This window comes from Penaeus chinensis, chromosome 6 (genome assembly GCF_019202785.1).
Source record: "Penaeus chinensis breed Huanghai No. 1 chromosome 6, ASM1920278v2, whole genome shotgun sequence".
NCBI lineage: Eukaryota > Metazoa > Arthropoda > Malacostraca > Decapoda > Penaeidae > Penaeus > Penaeus chinensis.
In genome coordinates, this window is record NC_061824.1 from 16180449 (window position 1) to 16200448 (window position 20000).

At 40.4% G+C, this 20000-nt stretch overlaps 1 protein-coding gene across 1 annotated transcript in view; it reads right to left on the reverse strand.

Moving 5' to 3' along the window:
* Positions 1-4384: 4384 nt before the first annotated feature.
* The window catches only part of LOC125026209, a 32898-nt gene continuing 17282 nt past the window's right edge, over positions 4385-20000 (reverse strand). The window contains exons 9-17 of the mRNA XM_047614513.1: positions 13729-13907; positions 13262-13373; positions 12913-13068; positions 12550-12681; positions 8243-8332; positions 7970-8120; positions 7572-7784; positions 6603-6682; positions 4385-6475 (exon numbers count right to left, since the gene is read on the reverse strand). Coding sequence (XP_047470469.1) covers positions 6284-6475; positions 6603-6682; positions 7572-7784; positions 7970-8120; positions 8243-8332; positions 12550-12681; positions 12913-13068; positions 13262-13373; positions 13729-13907 — 1305 coding nt within the window. The 3' untranslated portion in view covers positions 4385-6283. The remainder of the gene's footprint in view (positions 6476-6602; positions 6683-7571; positions 7785-7969; positions 8121-8242; positions 8333-12549; positions 12682-12912; positions 13069-13261; positions 13374-13728; positions 13908-20000) is intronic.

Sequence of the window (20000 nt, forward strand, 5' to 3'; positions counted from 1 at the left end):
AATCCAGACACCCCAATCACTACTACAGCCCCAACACCTTCCCCTCTCCCTCCCCGCAGCAGACAGAATAAACGTTCCACCCCCTCTTCCCCTACCCCACAATCACCTCCACCTTCCTTTGCCCCTATTTTTCAGACACCAGACTTCTCTTCCCCTCCCTCACAAGAAAACCTTTATCTCACAAAACTCCCCAACCAACTCCACTACAGAAACTCTTGAAGATATCCAGAACTACATAATCGAGTCCCAAACTAATACTCATCCACCTTCAAATTCTACAACTCCCGCTCCCTCCACACTCAAAATGACTGCCGATATCCATCCTCCTCCTACTCATATTCTCCCTACACCCAATCCTCCTACCCCATCCCAACAAAACCCATTCCCCCTGACTCCAGCCCCACCTATATTAACCCTCCCACTATCCCCTCTATCCCTTCCACTCCCTCCTGGATACACACGTGAAACCTTCATGTCACAAGTACCCTCTTCCCCAGACCCTCTACCTCCCGACACCCCTCCTGATACAACACCACCTCCCCAACCTCATTCTTTATCACACCCTCTAGCACCTTCCCCTTCAAATTCTCCAACACGCACTGCAATCTTTGCCAGTAAATCAACTAAAGTATAACTATCCTTCATTGGAACATTCGCGGTTTCCAAATGTTCCTCTTTTAGTCCCACATATTCTATTGTCATGCCCACGTCCTACCTACATAGACATCCCAACTTATCAGACATCCTTACAGAATCTCACACTTTCTGCTTTGACAACCTGTTTTCCTTCCTCAAACGCATATATATCCTTCACTTGATCTAACCCCTTTACATTACCTCATCCGACCCTAACCCATTCACTCACCAATTCCTTAACCCAGCTTTAACAACTAATCACTAACCCAACCATCCTTCACAAACATTAACTATAGTGCTATATGACCTGAGATGTCTAGCACATTTATTGCTTTTAACCATTAACCAATTAACCAATTTCCGTAGCCGACCACTCCCGTCTTGTCACAGTAACAACTGAAAACCAAGCTACAGCATTAACAAAACTAACTGATCTATGTGGTAATCCCATCCCTACAGAACCTCATCCAACCCTCAATACTTGCACCGGAACTGTCTCTATCTCCCCAACAGAGTGCCCAATCTATGACAAAGAATGGTCAGATTGTGGAGAGGACTTGCTCGCCTGTCTCACAGACTATGATGCAACATATGTACAATGCTACTCCATTCCTCCCAGAGGAAATCGTAAGAAATCCATTAACACTGCCAAAATTACTTTCCGTAGACATGACCTTCCCTTTAATGTTTACATAGGTGGGGAATCCCTACCTGTCCGACCATACCAACCTCCTCCTCGTCAGTGCCAAAATTGTTGGCGTTTAGGACACCCAGCCAAACACTGTCATTCCACAGCCAGATGCCCGCTATGTGCCCAACCTGGCCATACTCGATCAAACTGCTCTGCACAATCACGCACATGTGCAAACTCTGGCGGCCCCCAAAATGTATTTTTATAGAGGCTGCCCCACCTACGAATTTGAGTCTGCGGTAGCAACTCTCAGATTCAGACTTGGACTCACTCTACATGAAGCCAGACAGGAGGCTCGTCGACAAGGTTTTTCTCTTACCCCCTACTATAGTAATGTCGCTCACTCTGCCGCTCCCCCTACCCCCCTAGCTCCTACTCCCTCTCCTAAACCTAACCCCCCTCCATCTAACTTCCCCTCTTCTACCTCCTACCTTCCCCAGTCAAATTCTTTTGCCATCCTAAACCCAGACACTCCAATCTCTACCCAATCAAATTCTTTTGCCATCCTAAATCCAGACACTCCAATCTCTACTACAGCCCAACCACCTTCCCCTCTCCCTCCTCGCACTACCCGCAGCAGACAGAATAAACGTTCCACCCCCTCTTCCCCTACCCCACAATCACCTCCACCTTCCTTTGACCCTATTCTTCAGACACCAGACTTCTCTTCCCCCCCTCACAAGAAAACCTTTATCTCACAAAACTTCCCAACCAACTCCACTACAGAAACTCTTGAAGATATCCAGAACTACATAATCGAGTCCCAAACTAATACTCATCCACCTTCAAATTCTACAACTCCCGCTCCCTCCACACTCAAAGTGACTCAAAAATAACCATCCTCCTCCTACACCCAATCCTCCTACCCTATCCCAACAAAACCCATTCCCCCTGACCCCAGTCCCACCTATATTAACCCTCCCACTATCCCCTCTATCCCTTCCACTCCCTCCTGGATACACACGTGAAACCTTTATGTCACAAGTACCCATGTCACAAGTATATATATATATATATATATATATATATATATATATATATATATATATATATATATATATATATGTATAATGGTTAATGGTTAATGGTTAAAAGCAAAATAAATGTGCTAGACATCTAAGGTCATGTAGCACTATAGTAAATGGTAGTGAAGGATGGTTGAGTTAGTGATTAGTTGTCAAAGTTGGGCAAAGGAATTGACGAGTAAATGGGTTAAGGTTGGGTAAGGTAATGTATAGAGGTTAGATCAAGTGAAAGATGTATATGCATTTGAGGAATGAAAACAGGTTGTCAAAGCAGAAAGTGTGAGAAGTTGTGGGAGGGATCACGAAAAATCGGTCCCATTTGGCTGGGCTAAATAGATTATTTAAGAATTTTGTAGAGATGGGGGTAGTAGAAGGACGGGGGCATGTGGAAGAGGGAGTAGTGTTGAGGGAGGTAGTGTTATGGGGAGGTGGACAATAAGGTTGTAAGGTAGTAATAAGGGAGGATGGGGTAGTTGATGAAGAAGGTTGTGGGGGTATAGTTGTTGAAGTTGAGCATGTTGGGAGTAGAAATGTCTCCTGGGGTGTTGATTAGGGTGGATACTGTACTAGTCGGCATTGAGGAGGGGGTATTAGTTGTAGTGTTCAGAGTCGTGGTCAATGGAGAGCCTGGGGTCAGGGAATCGGGCGAGTTTGAATTGGTGGAGCTATTTGATGAAGAGGCAATTGCCTCTAATAATGGTATGGTTAATGGTTAATGGTTATTCATTGTTGGCCATGATAAGCCTGGAGTATGTTGGGGATAGAAATGGTCCACCCCTCAGGGTCGCTTGAGGGGTAAGGGCTAGACAACTAAAGCAGGGGAATACCGTGCCCATGGCTCCCTCAGGCCGTTCAGGACTGGAACAAAGTCAGCCTTTCATCCTTTCAGCACGGCTCTCACACCTTAGGAAGTGGGTAGTAGAAGGGGTTGGTGAAGGGACACAAACGAAAAAGTAGGAGGGGAAAAAAAAAAAGACCATGCAAAATTTGTTGAGTCAAGGGCTGAGTCCCAAGGTTGGGGAGTTCCCCAGCATTGGGTCCCAGTCTCCGCCTCCTAAGCCCCCCCCCCCCCCCCCCCACGACAACAACGGGCAAGGGATTGGGGGGGGGGGGGAAGAGGCGAAAAAAATATAAAAAAGTTCAGTTCCCAAACAGGACTATTGACACATGGAGCAATCTTCTAAATAATGTGTGCCAAAAATGTGCATCAATTTAAAAAGTTATATGATAATTTAAATATAGCAGACGAGACCATCTGAGCTTAACTCTTCTCCCGTACTGACACAACTAGGTAAGAATACACACGCACAATACACACATATACATACATTTATACACACATACATCACGCACGCATACAGAAACACATCCACACACACGCACACACCACACGCGAGCGCGGGAACACTCACACATTTACATACATTTATGCGCACACACACATACATTTAAGCACGCACACGCACACGCACACACACAAAACGATTTTGACATTAATAAGGTAAAAATGACTGGCAAGTTCATTATTTTGATCGCTACTATTATATATTTTTTACCATTTTAGTCACTTTGTCTAACATGCTTTTCTACCATGAAAAGGGCAAATTGCAAAAAAGTAACAAATAAAAATGTCTCATAATATGTTGTACTTTCATTTTCTGTCATCAAAATTTGAATTCTGATGTATTTCTATCATTAAAATTGGTAACAGACTTAGGCATTTATTATTTTCCTATCCATTCTATTTATTGAAAATGTTCTGCCGCGTCAACATCTAAGCAGCGTAGTTAACAGCATGAAGCTTGGGGGCAAAACTCCCATGTAAGGAAGTGCTAAATGACATCAAGGGTCATATGGTATTATGGTAATGTAGAGTAACGAAAAGTTTTAAGAATGAGTTAATGATAAGGGTAAAGTTTCAGGTTGAACAGTACTAGAGGGTAGTATGGTAGTGGAAAGGGTAGGGGGAGTATAAAAGGCTGTTGAACTTAAGTATAAAGGCTATAACTTATTGAGCAATGATAGTGGTTAAATGGCTTGACTCTTTTATTTCCATAAAAGAGTACAACACAGTAAGGGGAACACAGTAGACGTTGACTTAGGGTAACCGCCGAGTGCGGTGTTGCGTTCCGGCCAGCCAGCCCTGACGAGGTCAGATATAAGCGTCATCTAGGTCCTCGCTGGTGTGATGGTTCCATATTGACTTAGGGCCACGTGGCAAACAGCTAAATGGTCTATTAGTCTACTGGCTTATGTACACATCACAGAGAAGGAGCTGATGGAGTATACTATAAGGTAAAGGTTGTTAAAAGGGAATAGGGAGCATTATGACAAAAGCATTGTGGCGAAAACGGCAAAATAATTTTAACGATTAAGATAAGTGGACAGAACAAGGGGATGAATAAAAGGAAAAGGAGAGGAGGGGAAGAAAAGACCATCCAAAATTAGTTGGGGCGAGGGCTGAGGACCAAGGTTGGGGTGATCCCCCATACTGGGTCTCAATCCCCGTCTCATAAGCCCTCCCCCCCCATTATACCCCCGCGATAACAACGCGCAAATGATTATATTTCTAGGAATCTGTATTGTATGATCATAGTTATAATTTGAACATTGACATAATATACCTGGAACTAATATTTTTTTATATTTCAACACCAGATGTTTTATCTCAATGTATGTATTTGCTGTACAGTTACTGAGCAGATACCTCAAAAATAAGGTGAGTTTCTTTTTAGCCTCATTTCATAAACTTTGTATGCTGCATCCAAAACCAGAGATCAAGGTAAATGTAGGTTTCCTATGCTTCTGATTTTTCAATGCATGGCTGACTCCACGATGGCCCATGGCTCTGGATTTTGTGGGGAAATCCTGTTGTGGATGAGTTAATCATGTAAATACATACATGCTGGAAGAAGACTAAACAAGATTTAATGGCTTACTTTCTTTGAAAACAGCTGCTGCACATCATCTCCTGGGATAATATTTGATTGTATACTTTAGTTATACTGGGAATGTTTATTAATATTTGTTTCTCTGAAGCAGCTTCCATCTATTTAATAAAATTTTGTTATTTTACACATTCAAGTTGCCGTGCACATATAAGAAAATAATGTTGTTTTCTTTCATATTTTTTTAATTATTAGTTTTGTATATCCACACACAGAAAATGAAAATCCAATGGGAATTATGCAAAATATTCCAATTGAGTGGTTATCTCAGCCACACATTCAGTGTAAATAAAACAAACATTACAAGCAAATTTAGCCTTTGCTTGTAAATTATACATGTGAATGAGATGGCTTACAATATAGGAAAATCACATTACAAATTTTGTGTTGAACACCAATTACAAACTCGAAACAAGATGGCTACTGTACTGATGTCAAATTATCTTAATCATTCAAATCAAACATTTTGTTGACTAAAAAGAAAAGTTCCCAAACTACCTACTGTAAGAACACATAAAAAGAAAAAAAAAAAACCATTCTTTTACTTTTTATTTAAGCTTTATTCATGGACTTTAAATGGCCACCATACATGGACCAAACTGCCAATGCAGCATATTTATAATAGCCTGTTCAGAGCAGTGTTGAATGGTTGCTGTAGAACAGACACCCAGCCATGTTGCTAAGAGAAGAATTTTTCAAGACCGCTTTTGACACAAAGTATGTCTGAACTTAAGCTAACTGTTGGGGAAACTTTCTCAGCCTCTGGTTATTTGATATCTAAACAACCCCTACCTTAGAGAAAAAAAATCAAACAAAGACTTTACATACAAATTTATGCAAGTGAATTTTTCACTTGTATAAACAAATGCTTCCCCAGTTTACATAAAAGAGAGACTATTCTTATAAAAAAGGAAACATTTCTTAATTTGAGCTGAGAATTATAATGCTATTAAGATAGTTTTCTCCTCACATATAAAAATGTCTTATTTCTTCTCATCTTTCTTCTTATCCTTATCCTTCTCTTTATCCTTGTCCTGTTGAGTGAGAGACCCTACAGCCTCTTTGACAACCTGGCTCTGGGGGTCAACGCCAGGCAGGTTTTGCAACACACTCTCGAGGAAGGCTGGATCTGCCATGACCTGCGAGAAATCCTGTTCCTCCTCCTCTTTCTTCACCTGTTAAATAAAAAATAAATACACATATATATAAATAAATGATGTCAAGAATACTACCAGTTCTACTCAGCAACTTAAAGGAAAGGAAGGTAAGGGAAGGGAAGAATCCAAACAGCAAAATACTTACCTCTGAGCTTTCCTTTACTCCCTTTGCACCTCTGTCTTCACTTGGTGTATCCACATCCATTGGTTCTTCCTTAGGCTCTGCTTTAAAGTAAATGATTTCATTAATTAACTTCAAATAGTAACTTTTCAAATAGGGTGAGTGAAGGAAGAAACTATGAAGTGAAAGACTGTCTACAAAACTATTCCTTTGTCAGCTTGAACGTTTTATGATCTGAACAGAGTATCTTGTAAAGTATAATTTGTACATGCTTAAGGATTGAGAAAGAAATGAAGGGAAGTCACTGGCCCTGAAGATATACATAATTTAATAATCTTATGGTGCTGGTAAATTTATTTTATAACAACTATCACACATAGCAAACACACTAAAGGTCTATCATGTATAGTGAATTCTGCATATACAATATATTTCTTATATACATAATTATCACCCATTTGTTATTATATACTAATTCATCCAAACTCAATGAACACATTTGAAAAGTACTTCATAGACATTTTTTTCTTTTGTTATATAAACACTGGAAATGTGTGGGGAAGTTAACTGAAATTTTTTTATCCCATGTCTGTAAATAGATCAACTAGAAATGCTGAATAAGAACAAGAAATTAACTGAAATCAAACTAGAACTGCTAGATTTAACAAATTACTGCTTCACCATAGTCAGCCCTTATTTGGCAGTTTATATTGCATTTTCATGAGTTATTCACCTACATACTGGTAGTTTCAAAAGTGTAATACATTCTTTGTTATTATTAATTTATTGACTAATTTATATTTATCAGTTGTAGACAAGAATTCATTCTCGCAACTGTAACTAATACCTTTAGTTACGTTATTACATATTATTTTCATTATTAATTGTTTTCTCACTATGGTCTAGAATATACTCCCAATTGACACAATGAACCTATCAATCTCATTCTTAATAACAACATAAGTGGTAATTACAACAATATGCAATCCTTACCACAGTCCTGCATAGAAATCTGCATTGCATATGCAATCTGCTCTTCTTCTGTCATTGCAGAGAAGTCTGGAACAGCAGCAGCAGGGGCAGCTTTTGGAGCTGCAGCTGGCTTGGCAGCGGTGGATCCTTTAGCTTGTGTTGAGCCACCAGCACCTCCAACTTCCAGTGACATTGCTAGAGCTTGTTGTAACATCTCCTCTTCAGATTGACCACCTAATGGATAAGAGGATAAAGGCAAGCAGTGAAAGATTGAGACATGCCTGATGCAAATTTTTGTTTATTCACTAAGAAGGAAGATTGCTCATACTATGCATATGCTACTTTCTTGTCACAAAACTTAAAATTGGTTTAAGATGAAAATAAAAGTACACACATTTGCATATGAATTTCTGAAATACCTTCTGTTGCAGCAGGTTGTGGTGTTGGTGTTGTGGCAGGTGGCTGAGGTGTAGCTTCAGCAGAGGGAGCCTTTGCTGCTGATTCCTGAGCAGCACGACGTTCCTCTTCCTGCTGTCTCTGCCGTTGTTCCTCCATAGACACACGCAGAGCCTAGAAACAGTGCAATTACAAAAATAATTAAAAGCCAATCCATAATACAAATGTTCCACTTTGCAAGAATATTTAAATCCTCACTTTTAACTAAATGTCTTGGGATAATCAAGAAAGCTTACCAGTGCCAGTTCTGGATCCTCATTAGGATCAACACCAAACTCAAAGCCCCCGCCTGTTGCAAAGCTTGCAGCCGATCCTCCATCCTCACCCTGAAAAGAGGAAAGAGTTAGTAGAAAAAAAAGTGGATTATAGCATAAAAAGTGCTCCATTCTAAAAATTATTGAACAAAATGACTAGATTTATGTACTGTTCCTTGTAATTTTTTGTGAATTTTGTTAATACAGATCCACATGTGCTCCACCACCAAGGAGTCTATCAGTAAGCCCTAGTGACCTTTGCCTGATTTCCCCATTTCTTGAATTTGTGGGAAAATTGTTTTTCTTTCTAATACCATTAATACTGATACTGTTATTATTCTTACTGATATATAAAATAAAATATTAAAACACAAAATAGAATGGACCATTTCCGGGCGTCTCATATGTGAGACGCTATTGTTCCTGGCTGTCTGCTAGGTGTCTGATGCATGAGCTGTAATGCATGGACCACAGTAACATCTGTTATGTCTACATAAACATTCTCAATACTATTTCTTATTACACATGTAACCACTAGTTACATTATGAGGTCATTTAAAGAATAAACAGATATACAGACAGAGACAGGGACGTAGGCATATGAAGTGATGTCATAAAGAATTTCATCAAAAAGAGTTACGTCATGAAGATGAGGAAGTGACATCATTACTGTCACTATATTTACTTTCAAGACACACACGTGATATGACTTTCCTAACGCCATCTTACTTCCATGTAGTAGTAAATAGTGTCACAAGTGATGTCAGTACACAGGCTGTGATGTCATTGGTCATGTTATGTGACATGTGACCCAGGCTGCTCATTGGCTCCTGTTGGTTCTATGTTCCCTGCCAGGTCAAAGTGTATGAATTTTCCTGTATATACTGAAGTGCTTTCACATGATTCAGTACTCGCTTTTGCAATGCCCTGCTTTGCCTTGCCTCTGAGGTCAATGACCCCCAGCTATTGACTTCAATGGCACCTCCTGCAAAGGTGCTTTAGTGCCATCCATTGTGTTGATCTCTAACTTCCCCCAGTCTCCCAACTTCTTTGACCACTCCTCCAAGTGGAGAGTGGTAGTGAGTGATTGCCCAGTAGGGTGGAGGATGCTGTCAACCCGCACTTCAATGTATCTAGTTCAGAGGACGAACTGGATTACATTTCAAAGGTAGACACCATGCTTCACAGCCATGAACCCCTCTCCAAGCTGCTGCTGAGGAACACTTCAGGGACCAAGAACTTTGTCTAGTGATAGAAGAATAATTACCTCAAGCATTTTGGCTTAGAAGATAGTCCTGGGTCAAGGCCACAATGGATGTGTTGAACACACCCTTGGAGATCTTCGGCTGTTTCTTCACCAACAGTCTACTTGATCTAATCGTCAAGGTGACCAATTGGTAAGTTTCGTTATTATCGCTTTTGTGTTCTTTCCATTTTTATTCATATTAAAGGAAATTTCTCTTGCACTGAGCAATCAGAATATATCACTTACTCATTCTTCTTTTCCACTCCCACAGATATGCGGTTGCCCACCTGATAAAGTGGGCACCCTCATTCAGGCAGGAGGTCCTGGCATACCTGGGGATACGAGTGGTAATGGGGCTGGTAGATATCCCCAGTTATTGGAACTGCTGGTTGGCAACTCACTTTCAAGACCTACAACCCAACTAAGAGGGGAAGGTTTGGGTTGAAGGTCTATAAATTACATGCCAGTACCAGCCTGGCAGCAGGTACACCTCTTGTTTCAAGGTGTACACCAGGCAGGACCATGACAACATTCCCTTGTCCATGAAAGCAGTACTGTATCTCATGGAGACTGGCAGCTTCCTTGGGCTGAGATACTAGTTATTTGCGGACAACTGGTACATGTCGCCAAGTCCATTAGGCTACAATCACAAGGGATGAATGTGTTAGGGTCAACCTAGCTGAACAGAAAGATCATGCCCAGGGACCTCAGTGTGAGGAGGAGGGGTGATGTCAACTATTGCAGCTGCAAGACAGGGTTTTTGGCCATGCAGTGGAAGGACTGCAACACCCTCACCATGCTTTCAATAGTCCATACCACTGCATAAGCCATCGGAATTAAAGGATTACAATGTTGGCATGAAAAGTGTTGTTGTTGGTGATCAACAACACATACCAAACCTTGCTTCTCCAAGGTCTGGTACATTAACCCCTTCCCGACGGGTCACGTCTCTGGACGTCATAACAAACCGCTCGAAATATGGCATGCGGCCGTACGCCGCAGCGGTGTGCCAAAGCACTCCGAGGCGTTGATTCGGCTTGATGTACCGTACTCCTGCACTCAAAGTCAACGCGTTGCCATTGATCGCCAGAGCTTAGAGTTTTTTTGTTTTTTTTTCTACACCCGTCATCAATACCTGGGCCATCCATCATGCCCTGGGCATAAATTAATCGCAGAACACCTTGCCTCTGAACTCTTGGGGACTTCACAGAAGGGGCCAACCCCACTGCAACAAGACCACCAGTTGCAGTGGGGTGAGCTCTGCAGTAGTGACAGCACGCAGTCACTGCAGTGGGACGGGTCCGGCTCGTAGCGCTTTGGCATGTCACCGTGTGGTACAGCCACACTTATCTGATCGAGCAGTTTGTTATGAAACCTCAGCGTGTGACCAGTCGGCAAGGGGTTAAATAAAAACTAATTTGCCCTCATGATATCTTGGCAAATATGTTACTGATAACACATAGGGCATTATTAGAGTTTGGATTCTATACTAAAACTTGTAACCATTGCAACAAGTGTTAAGACTGCATTTTAGGTTCAACAAGCACACAAAATACATGTTCAGTTCTCAGTAATCTTTAAAATACTCCCAAAGCTATAAAGGGGCATAAAGTAGGAGCTTATGCTCTGATTTGGTTACCACACTGGGTGTCGTGCATAGGGGTCCCTGGCAGTGGCCACTCGCAGATATAGATACCACCCAGACAAACAGAGAGAGAGAGAGAGAGAGAGAGGGAAAAGTGTATGGCCACTCTAAATGAACAGCTTTCCAAAAATCAAATCCAATATTCTGGCTTGACTTACTGGTGACATGTAATGTAATACATCATGGCAAATGATCTCATGAATGTTTAATCACCACTATGAGAGCTCTGTGCTTTAGTTAGCTGGATAATCACCCATTTGTGAAACAGACCACACTAATGACTACCTGCTCATGCCCAACTTTATCAAAAATTTTACTCATTATCAAAATATGAGAGGTCATTCAGTTCAAACCAAGACTCTAAGCATACTGTCAAGACTGATTAATGAACAAGACCAGATTACCATAATGATACAGCTCTAAAATAGTTATTTATCAATACAATATTTATAAAAATATTACACAAGATTAAAAACTTTCATGAAATTAAACTTTCTTTGCCCACTAATGCCAGTGTATGTATACTTGTGCATACACATATACACAGATCATTACATTTTCTGAGTGTGGGTCAGAGAAATATTACTGTTAGCTCTAGTGATCACTACATTTTATTAATAAGGTAGCTTTAGGAAAAAAGTGATATTGATATCTATAATCAAAGTTATTTTAAAAATACAACTTTTGCAAAATGTTTTGTTTTACCATTCATACTATTTTCCAAACACACACACACACAAACAAGTAGGGCAAAACCACACATGTATGCTTGCTTGCTCCAACTCTCCCAATCTCCCTCTCTCCCCCTCTGATTAAGTGGATCTGCAGCTGCTGCTGCTCTAGCTTCAGCCCATATCACTGGCTATTTGAATGCTATTGTTTTTTTTTATTTTTTTTATTATTAGTTATGTAAAATATATAAACAATATAATATTGCTTTTCATAATCAAAATCTGAAATACCAGATTTTTATTATTACCTTTATCTTTTTATCTACCTTGAAAACATCTTTCATAAAATCCAGACTTTAAAATGAGCAACTATGACAAAATATAGTTACTGAAATGACTAATATATCCAACAGAGAGAGCATAGAAAGACATAATACAATGGAAGCACCAACAAAACAGAATAATAAAACAAATTTACAGCAAAAAGCTGTAACCAATGATGTGTGATAAAGGAGATACCTGGCACAACTGTCACCTGTATAAATTAAGTCCCATCAAACCTACAGACAGTCTGATGTCAATGGGTTAATTGTTTTCTACAGATAAGCATTGGGAAGTAACAGACTATTTTCTTAGAACATTAGAGAAAAAGAAGAAGAGGAAGAAGAAAAAAACAAACTCTGAAGGGGAAAAATTTCCATACTCCTATAATTCCTATTCTACTGACCTGGACAATAGGTGAGGACAAGAGGGCATCTGCTAGATGAGGTGAAGGAGGCACAGTGACCAAGTGTGATCCACCACCCTCTCGGCCATTGATGGTACTCACCATGGCCTCCAACAGAGACTGGTTGATATCCTGGACCAAGAAATTTAATGTTTCTCATTATGAGACAGTGTCTATCATTGACGTGTGAAAAATTATATCAGTGATATTAAGTTTCTTCAAGAATAGTTTTGTGAATCACTTCTTCAATTTTGATCTTTCATTAGAATCTCTGTGAAGGCTTACTAGGGTAACATGTATATAATAAATATAAAAGCACATTTGCACACAAAAATCACCCAGTCATTTCTATTGTGTACTCACTGTCTCCCCAAAGTTAACAATGTCAATGTTAACTTTCTCCTTCTTGAGGCGTTTGGCTACCTTGATGATTTCTTTTTCGTCAGCCTCAATTGGACTTCCCACAAAGGCAACAATACGCATTTTGTGGTTTTTACTTTGACGGTGTTTCAGTGCTAACTGCAGATAAAAAAACAAAAACAAATGATTATCAAAAATCATTTCAGCTGCAGGAACATTTTAATCTTTTTTTTTATAAGAATATAAGTAATGTAGTCTATTATACATCAACATTCTAGCAAGAGTTAAAGAATAAAAAGGCTGAAGAAAGGCTTCTGTCCTAGATTTCCAAAAGCTGTTACCTCACACTTACATGAGCAATTCGTATACCAGTCAGGAGATTGATGAACCCATTTGGCATCACTTTATGCAGTGAAGTCAGGATTTTCCCAACATCTGTGGTCAGTGTTGCAAGGACCTCAGTACTAGAAGAAATAGAAATTTCATTTAAACATCTTTAATGATTTTAATTTATGACTTGTTAGTTATGCTACATAAAAATAATTCCAATTAGTCTTCTAATAATACTTGAATACTAAATGTACCAGATTATAGTAACGTTCAATATGAATATATTTCTGAAAAATAAATTATCTTATAATAGTATGTTCACTCTTGATTATGTCTATCTAAGAACATCAATTATGACCATGAGGATGGTAATCTACAGAACAGAAGTGCTTTCTTAGGCCTTCCACTGAAGGCAATAAACAAAAATATTAAACTAAAAAGGACCTTTAAATTCACTGTTTTAAATACATAATTAAACATAAAACTTACTTGGCTAAGGTGAGGAGGCCAACATTGTTCTCAGGATTAGACCTAAGTTTAAAACGGCAAATGGTGTTAACTGCATCCTGCTGAGCTTGGAGACGTGTTGGCACGTAGTCTCCATTTCGCATGTATTCACTATTGTCAACACTGGGGGGGAAGAAAAAAATGCAAGATAATAAAAAATCCTAGTACCTGACAGCCATGCACTTCCAAAAGTGTTCTCTGACTATTACATATATGGTCTGAGAGCACCTTTGGATGCACATGCATGTTTTTTGATTTTTTAGTTTTTGTTTTAGTTTTGCTGACTGGGGTTACACTTGCTTTGTCTGACTCTGGAACCAGCCTTAAGCATTATCAGCCTTTTGGCCAGGCCTAGGCAGGTTATACAGGAAACTAGGTGAGCTAGACCTTGAACCATTTTATACAAATACAAATACAAATACAAACAAACAAAAACACCACACACACACACACACACACACACACACACACACACACACACACACGCACGCACGCACGCACGCACGCACGCACGCACGCACGCACGCACGCACGCACGCACGCACGCACGCACGCACGCACGCACGCACGCACGCACGCACGCACGCACGCACGCGCACGTGTGCGTGTGTATCAGGGCTGTGGAATTGGAGTCGGACAGAGTTTGGTGCTGTTGGAGTCGGAGTCAGTTGGTAAAAATGTCCTGACTCAGACTTGGACCTTAACATATATTGCAAAAATCCCACTTTTTAAACACACTGCATACTATTTCCACCCGAGAGAATGAGAAATCATATGTTCATTTTGTCATAGTCATATGTAGTTTTTAAAAGCATAATGTAAATTTTTTTTTAAAGAATATAATAAAAAGGCTACAATTGCATAGCTATAACCATTGAGCACTGACTCAACAGCCTGGTATGTATGTATGTATGTATGTATGTATGTATGTATGTGTGTGAAATGGACTATAACTTCAAATAAGTGCTATATAGTGAAAAATGTGGAAGTAAATATTGGCAGTGACCATAGAATAGTCAAGAGGCAAAGTAACAAACTCATATGAAAACAGCAGCCAAATGTAGCTAACTTGAAGACCAGAGGGACAGAGATTTGCCTTAACATCCCAAACAGATATTCATTTCTCAGTGATGAAGATCTCAACGTTGACCAAATCAACAAACAGTTCAATGGCATAATAAAGGAAGCTGCAGGTCAAGCAGAGCTCCAGCAAGCTTTCGGTGGAAACTAAACAGCTTATGCAAAAATGTTGGGGTATGAGAGTATCGTCAAACAGGGACAAGCATGAAAGAATGAATTGGGAGAAATCAAATGCATGCAGATGGAGAAGTAACATATGTAGATGGAATTAGTATAAACCTTATAATAGATGCAGAAGTGAAACTAGCCAATCTTTATAACAAATGCCTTCTCAAAGGAAAACTCTGAAAGAATGGAAAAATGCAACAATTATTTTGATACATAAAAAAAGGGGATAGAAAGGATCTAAGAAACTACTGAACCATAAGCCTCCTTTCAGTTACTTACAAACTCTCCACAAAACTCATCACAACTAGCATCTCTGACAGTGACTGTAGTGACCGATTCCGTGTATATTATTCATATTTTACCCTGCAATTTCCCCGGTACTTTTCATGCCCTCCTTTCCTATTAGGGCCAAGAATGTGTTGGTTTGGGGGTTTCCGCATCATAATTACTACATATATATGTACTAGAGAGTGAAGGCTGCTCGCAGCCTACATCGATCTCAAGAAGGCGTTTGACACAGTGCATCGCGAATCACTCTGGGAGATCCTGAGACTAAGAGGAATTCCAACAAGGATTATTGGACTAATAACAAACCTGTATACAGGCACTGAAAGTGCTGTAAAGTGTGGTGGGGGCCTGTCGAGCTTCTTCCCTGTTAGTTCAGGTGTGAGGCAAGGCTGTGTTCTTGCACCAACACTTTTCAACACTTGCATGGATTGGATACTGGGTAGAGCTACTGTCCAAAGTCACTGTGGAGCAACTCTGGGCAATATCAAGGTTACAGACCTTGACTTTGCTGATGATGTTGCCGTGCTCTCTGAATCTCTGGAAACCCTAGTGGCGCCTCTTGATGCATTTAGCAATGAACCGAAGCCCCTGGGGCTAGAGGTCTTCTGGACCAAGACCAAGATCCAGGATTTTGGGGGCCTACTAGGAGACTCTGTGCAGTTGGTACGTGCTTGCGGTGAAAACGTCGAAGTCACAAAGAGTTTTATATACCTCGGTAGTGCAGTTCACGACTCTGGGCTGTCAGACCAAGAAGTCAGTAGACGGATTGGCCTGGCAGCAGGGGTCATAAAATCTCTCGACAAGAGTATTTGGAGATGTCGGTACCTGTGCAGAAGGACCAAGTTACGTGTTTTCAAGGTCCTGATACTCCCAGTTTTACTCTATGGTAGTGAAACTTGGACACTATCTTGTGCTCTGGAATCTCGTCTTGATGCCTTTTGTAACAGATCCTTGCGCCGGATCATGGGGTACAGTTGGCGGGACCATGTGTCCAACCAACGGCTGCACCGTGAGACCGGTACAGGACATGTTACTTGCACAATCCGTGATCGCCAACTCAGGCCACTTACTCCCGCAGGATGATCCTGCCTATTGGGTTGTCTCTGTCCGAGACAACCCTGGGTGGAGGAGGCCTGTGGGACGACCGAGAAGGTCGTGGCTTGGGCAGATTGATCAAACCTCCATAAGCATAAGCAACAAAGGTACATCTGCTGTGGCCTCACATTTACTGTGAAATGACAAAAATATCCACTGCATATCACCACTCACAGTCTAAGTAAATAGTGCAAATAAAGGGAGGTACAGGGGGAGCTTGCCCCCTTCCTAGGGAATAAATAGAAAGTAGGAAATGTGGTAAATGTTAAGTTTCATCCAGCCTCCGACTTTCGAAACCACTTTTTTTGGAGTGTAATCTCCCCTCGTAGTTTAACGCTGTTATGCTGTTGCTTTCCGTCGCATTTGACTCGTTGATGAGTAGCGGAACTTGTATTCCCCGACGGCAAAGTTGATCAAATGTGTAAGATTCGGCTTCGCACTGTATTAAGGGGGGGTAATTAGCATGATTTACACACAGAAAAACAAGAAAAACACTAAATTAACTTAAAATCGGGTTTGTTGAAACTCTACGGGGACAGTGGCCATGTTTCACCTATGCAATTACGGTATACAATTCGGCGGTTAAATCCAGGATTATTTTTTGCCTGATTGACGGACAATACAAATGAATCAAACCATGTTTGGGCACAATCAACTTTTCAATATGAAAATGCGTTTCGAAAGTTTCCAGATGACCGTTTCAAATTCATACACAAGCTTCATTAATAGTTCCTCAAATAACAACGGTATTTTGATTGACTGCGATAATAAATACAAAGCAAAGAAACAAAAAAAAGCGCTACTGACAGTTACGTGTCGCGCACGGAGACCGTGCCGCAACGGCACACGCAGTCTCCGTGAATTTTATTCTCAAACAAAAAACTTACACATTTTTGTAACACACCTTGCAAACTTTAGTGATGATTGTCGTCAAATATGGTAACCGTTCAATACTTATACTTGTCTTAAAATGTAAGATGGAACTTATTGACCTTTGCCTGAGCCGAAAATACTTCGGAGGCCGTGGCGAGGCTTCAGGCCGCGCAGCCAAGCCTTATTGCTCGTCCCGCGGAATTATGAAAGCTTTAGCCTGATTTCGTCGCGCGCGGCCACGACACCCACTGCGGTCGGTTGCAATAGCCAAATCGGAAATAATTTGTATTAATAATGCATGTATTATTATCCTATTAAAAGTATGCATTTTTATTACATTAATTGGCTTATTACTTGAAATGTACTTCGTGCAATAACTATGTAGATTTCGGCGGTTCTCGTTAAACGTTACTTAAATTTTACTAACCTTATATCGTCCCGTCTCCGTTATTAAGTTTTACAATAACACGTCCTCGGCGTAGCAATATTTCCAGTTATACGTGTATTTCGCAATTTGTAAACATTTCTGCCGGCTACTATATTTTTTTTTCACACGTACACTTCCTTGACCACCGGACAGATACACACTAAAGGTTTTCCATGGGCGAGGGCAGGGCTTTCCGAAAAAACTGTTTTTGATTGGTCAGAAAACTGTGACGTCATTGCCTGAAGTTTTCATTGGCTAGAATTTCTCAGTCTGTAATCGCCAAGTTGTCAGTAATTGGTCGTTATACATGGTGTCCTTGTCTTACTGTTTCACACATTAATAATTTATTATCGGTATTTCAGAAGAAATATGTCTTTACGTGCGCGAAAAAAGGTATTTGCTTTGTATTAGGTTTTATTTTACCATATGCATACAAGCAATCAGGTAAGTGTGAGCTCTTACCCGATTTTAATCGCTCTCTGAAGAACTACCATCCAGAGGAACTGTGTGTGGGGGGGGGGGGGGGCAGGTGACGGAAGAATTCTTTCTTTCCCGCCTTGCGGCGTGTATAATTCTGCCGCTTGTGAAAAACATGAATTAATCAATTCTTTTTCAACACCATGTAACCATGGTGTTGTAGGTTACGGTAGGCAGCCCATCCATCACCGTATATCACACTGTCTGGTTTTATATATTTCTTAATAAGGGGTATGAGCGTGTCTGCACTGCGGTCAGTGTCAACCAATGGCACAATTAATTTCCTTTTACTCACACGCTCAATACCCCCAAAGACCCACACCTGGCTCTTCTTCTTTATGATTTGCGAAGTTCTAGCTTCGCCCGGGACCTGGCTCAACTGTCTGCCCCTCTTATACTTACGGCGCACGAGCAGCGTCTCGTCTATCTCAAGTATTACACCGGCACCTCCTATTGAATTTTGATTTTGTAACCAATATTCGGTTACTTCAGAACAAAAACTCCTCCAATCTACGCTAGTTGGCTTAGAAACGTGCCTTTGTAATCGCTGGTCGATAAAACGCAACTTTTACGCCGTTTTGTCTTTGCTATTTTTTCTATCTGCCACAATACCATATATGTCGATCTTCACGATATTTGCAAGGTAAATCGCAATGCGGGCAACTTACCGCTCTTGGCAAAACACCGTGTGCTCTCAGGAACTCTACAGCGTTATCATTTTTTTTCTTCAAAATAATCAGATATAACTCTATAGTAATGCGGGTCACAACCTACGCACCTGAGATCCATTTTGAGCAAAGATTTGGTATATTTGCTTTCCTTGCCTTGTGATTGGTTTATAGCATTTCCTGTAATGCTTTTGGCTTTCGTGACAAATGTCACGCGGATGTGGTATTGAATAAAAGTTTCAAAAGGTTTCGTGCGCTGTTCATGCGGTAACATTGTTGATTTTGAAAATCGCGCGCAATTCTTCAGTTCCCTCTTGCCCGTAATATGGACCATACACATCGATTTGCGCAGAGTAAGAAATGTCATAATTACTGTAAATACTCGATTTTATGATGGTATTACTCGTGTATTGTCAGACATTTTAATGTAGAAAGAAAATCACCTTCATGTAAGTTTATGGGGAATTTTTGTAGTTACGAAATGAAAGTATTACAATAAATGAACCAAAATAAAACGGTATCATTGTTTTGTTTACAAAAAGTAGGAAAGGATATCGGATGGCGATTTTTAAAATATTGAGATTGTTTTTCATTTGGGGCTCTGTGACACTTGCGTGTCCAATAACTTCGTTATTTCTGATTTGCGACGGAAGTTCATAGAAGATAAGTTTCTTAGATTTATTTGCTCTATCACATGCATATATTTTTTTCCGGTTTAAAGACGGCTAGTCAGAACTTTACCTATACCGGAAATGTTAGGTCCGGATTCTGAGTTCGCCTGGTTTTGGGGCACTGGAGGGTGCGTTGCTCTCAATAACAAATACCACACAAAAAATCTTCCACTATTCACAGCAGAAGAGAGCGTTGGACAGACTCAGCATCAGGTGCTCCAGCATGTCGGTTGCTCACTCTACCCTGCCGTGGGTAGCGCAAGAACTCCACGCTGCACACATGCAACAGGAGCTCCCACAAAACAAGTCAGCAGACATCGCATTACATTACTGTAAATATAATCACTTCATATCTGTTAATGGTTACTTTGTAGCAAAAGTATTAGCAGAATTTTTTTTTGCCATCTTTTTTTTTTCCCAAATTGGGAAAGTTCTTACATTCCCTCTATTTGTTACTTATTTCTTCAAGATCACCCAAACATTTAAAATCTAAAGCTCAATATCTAA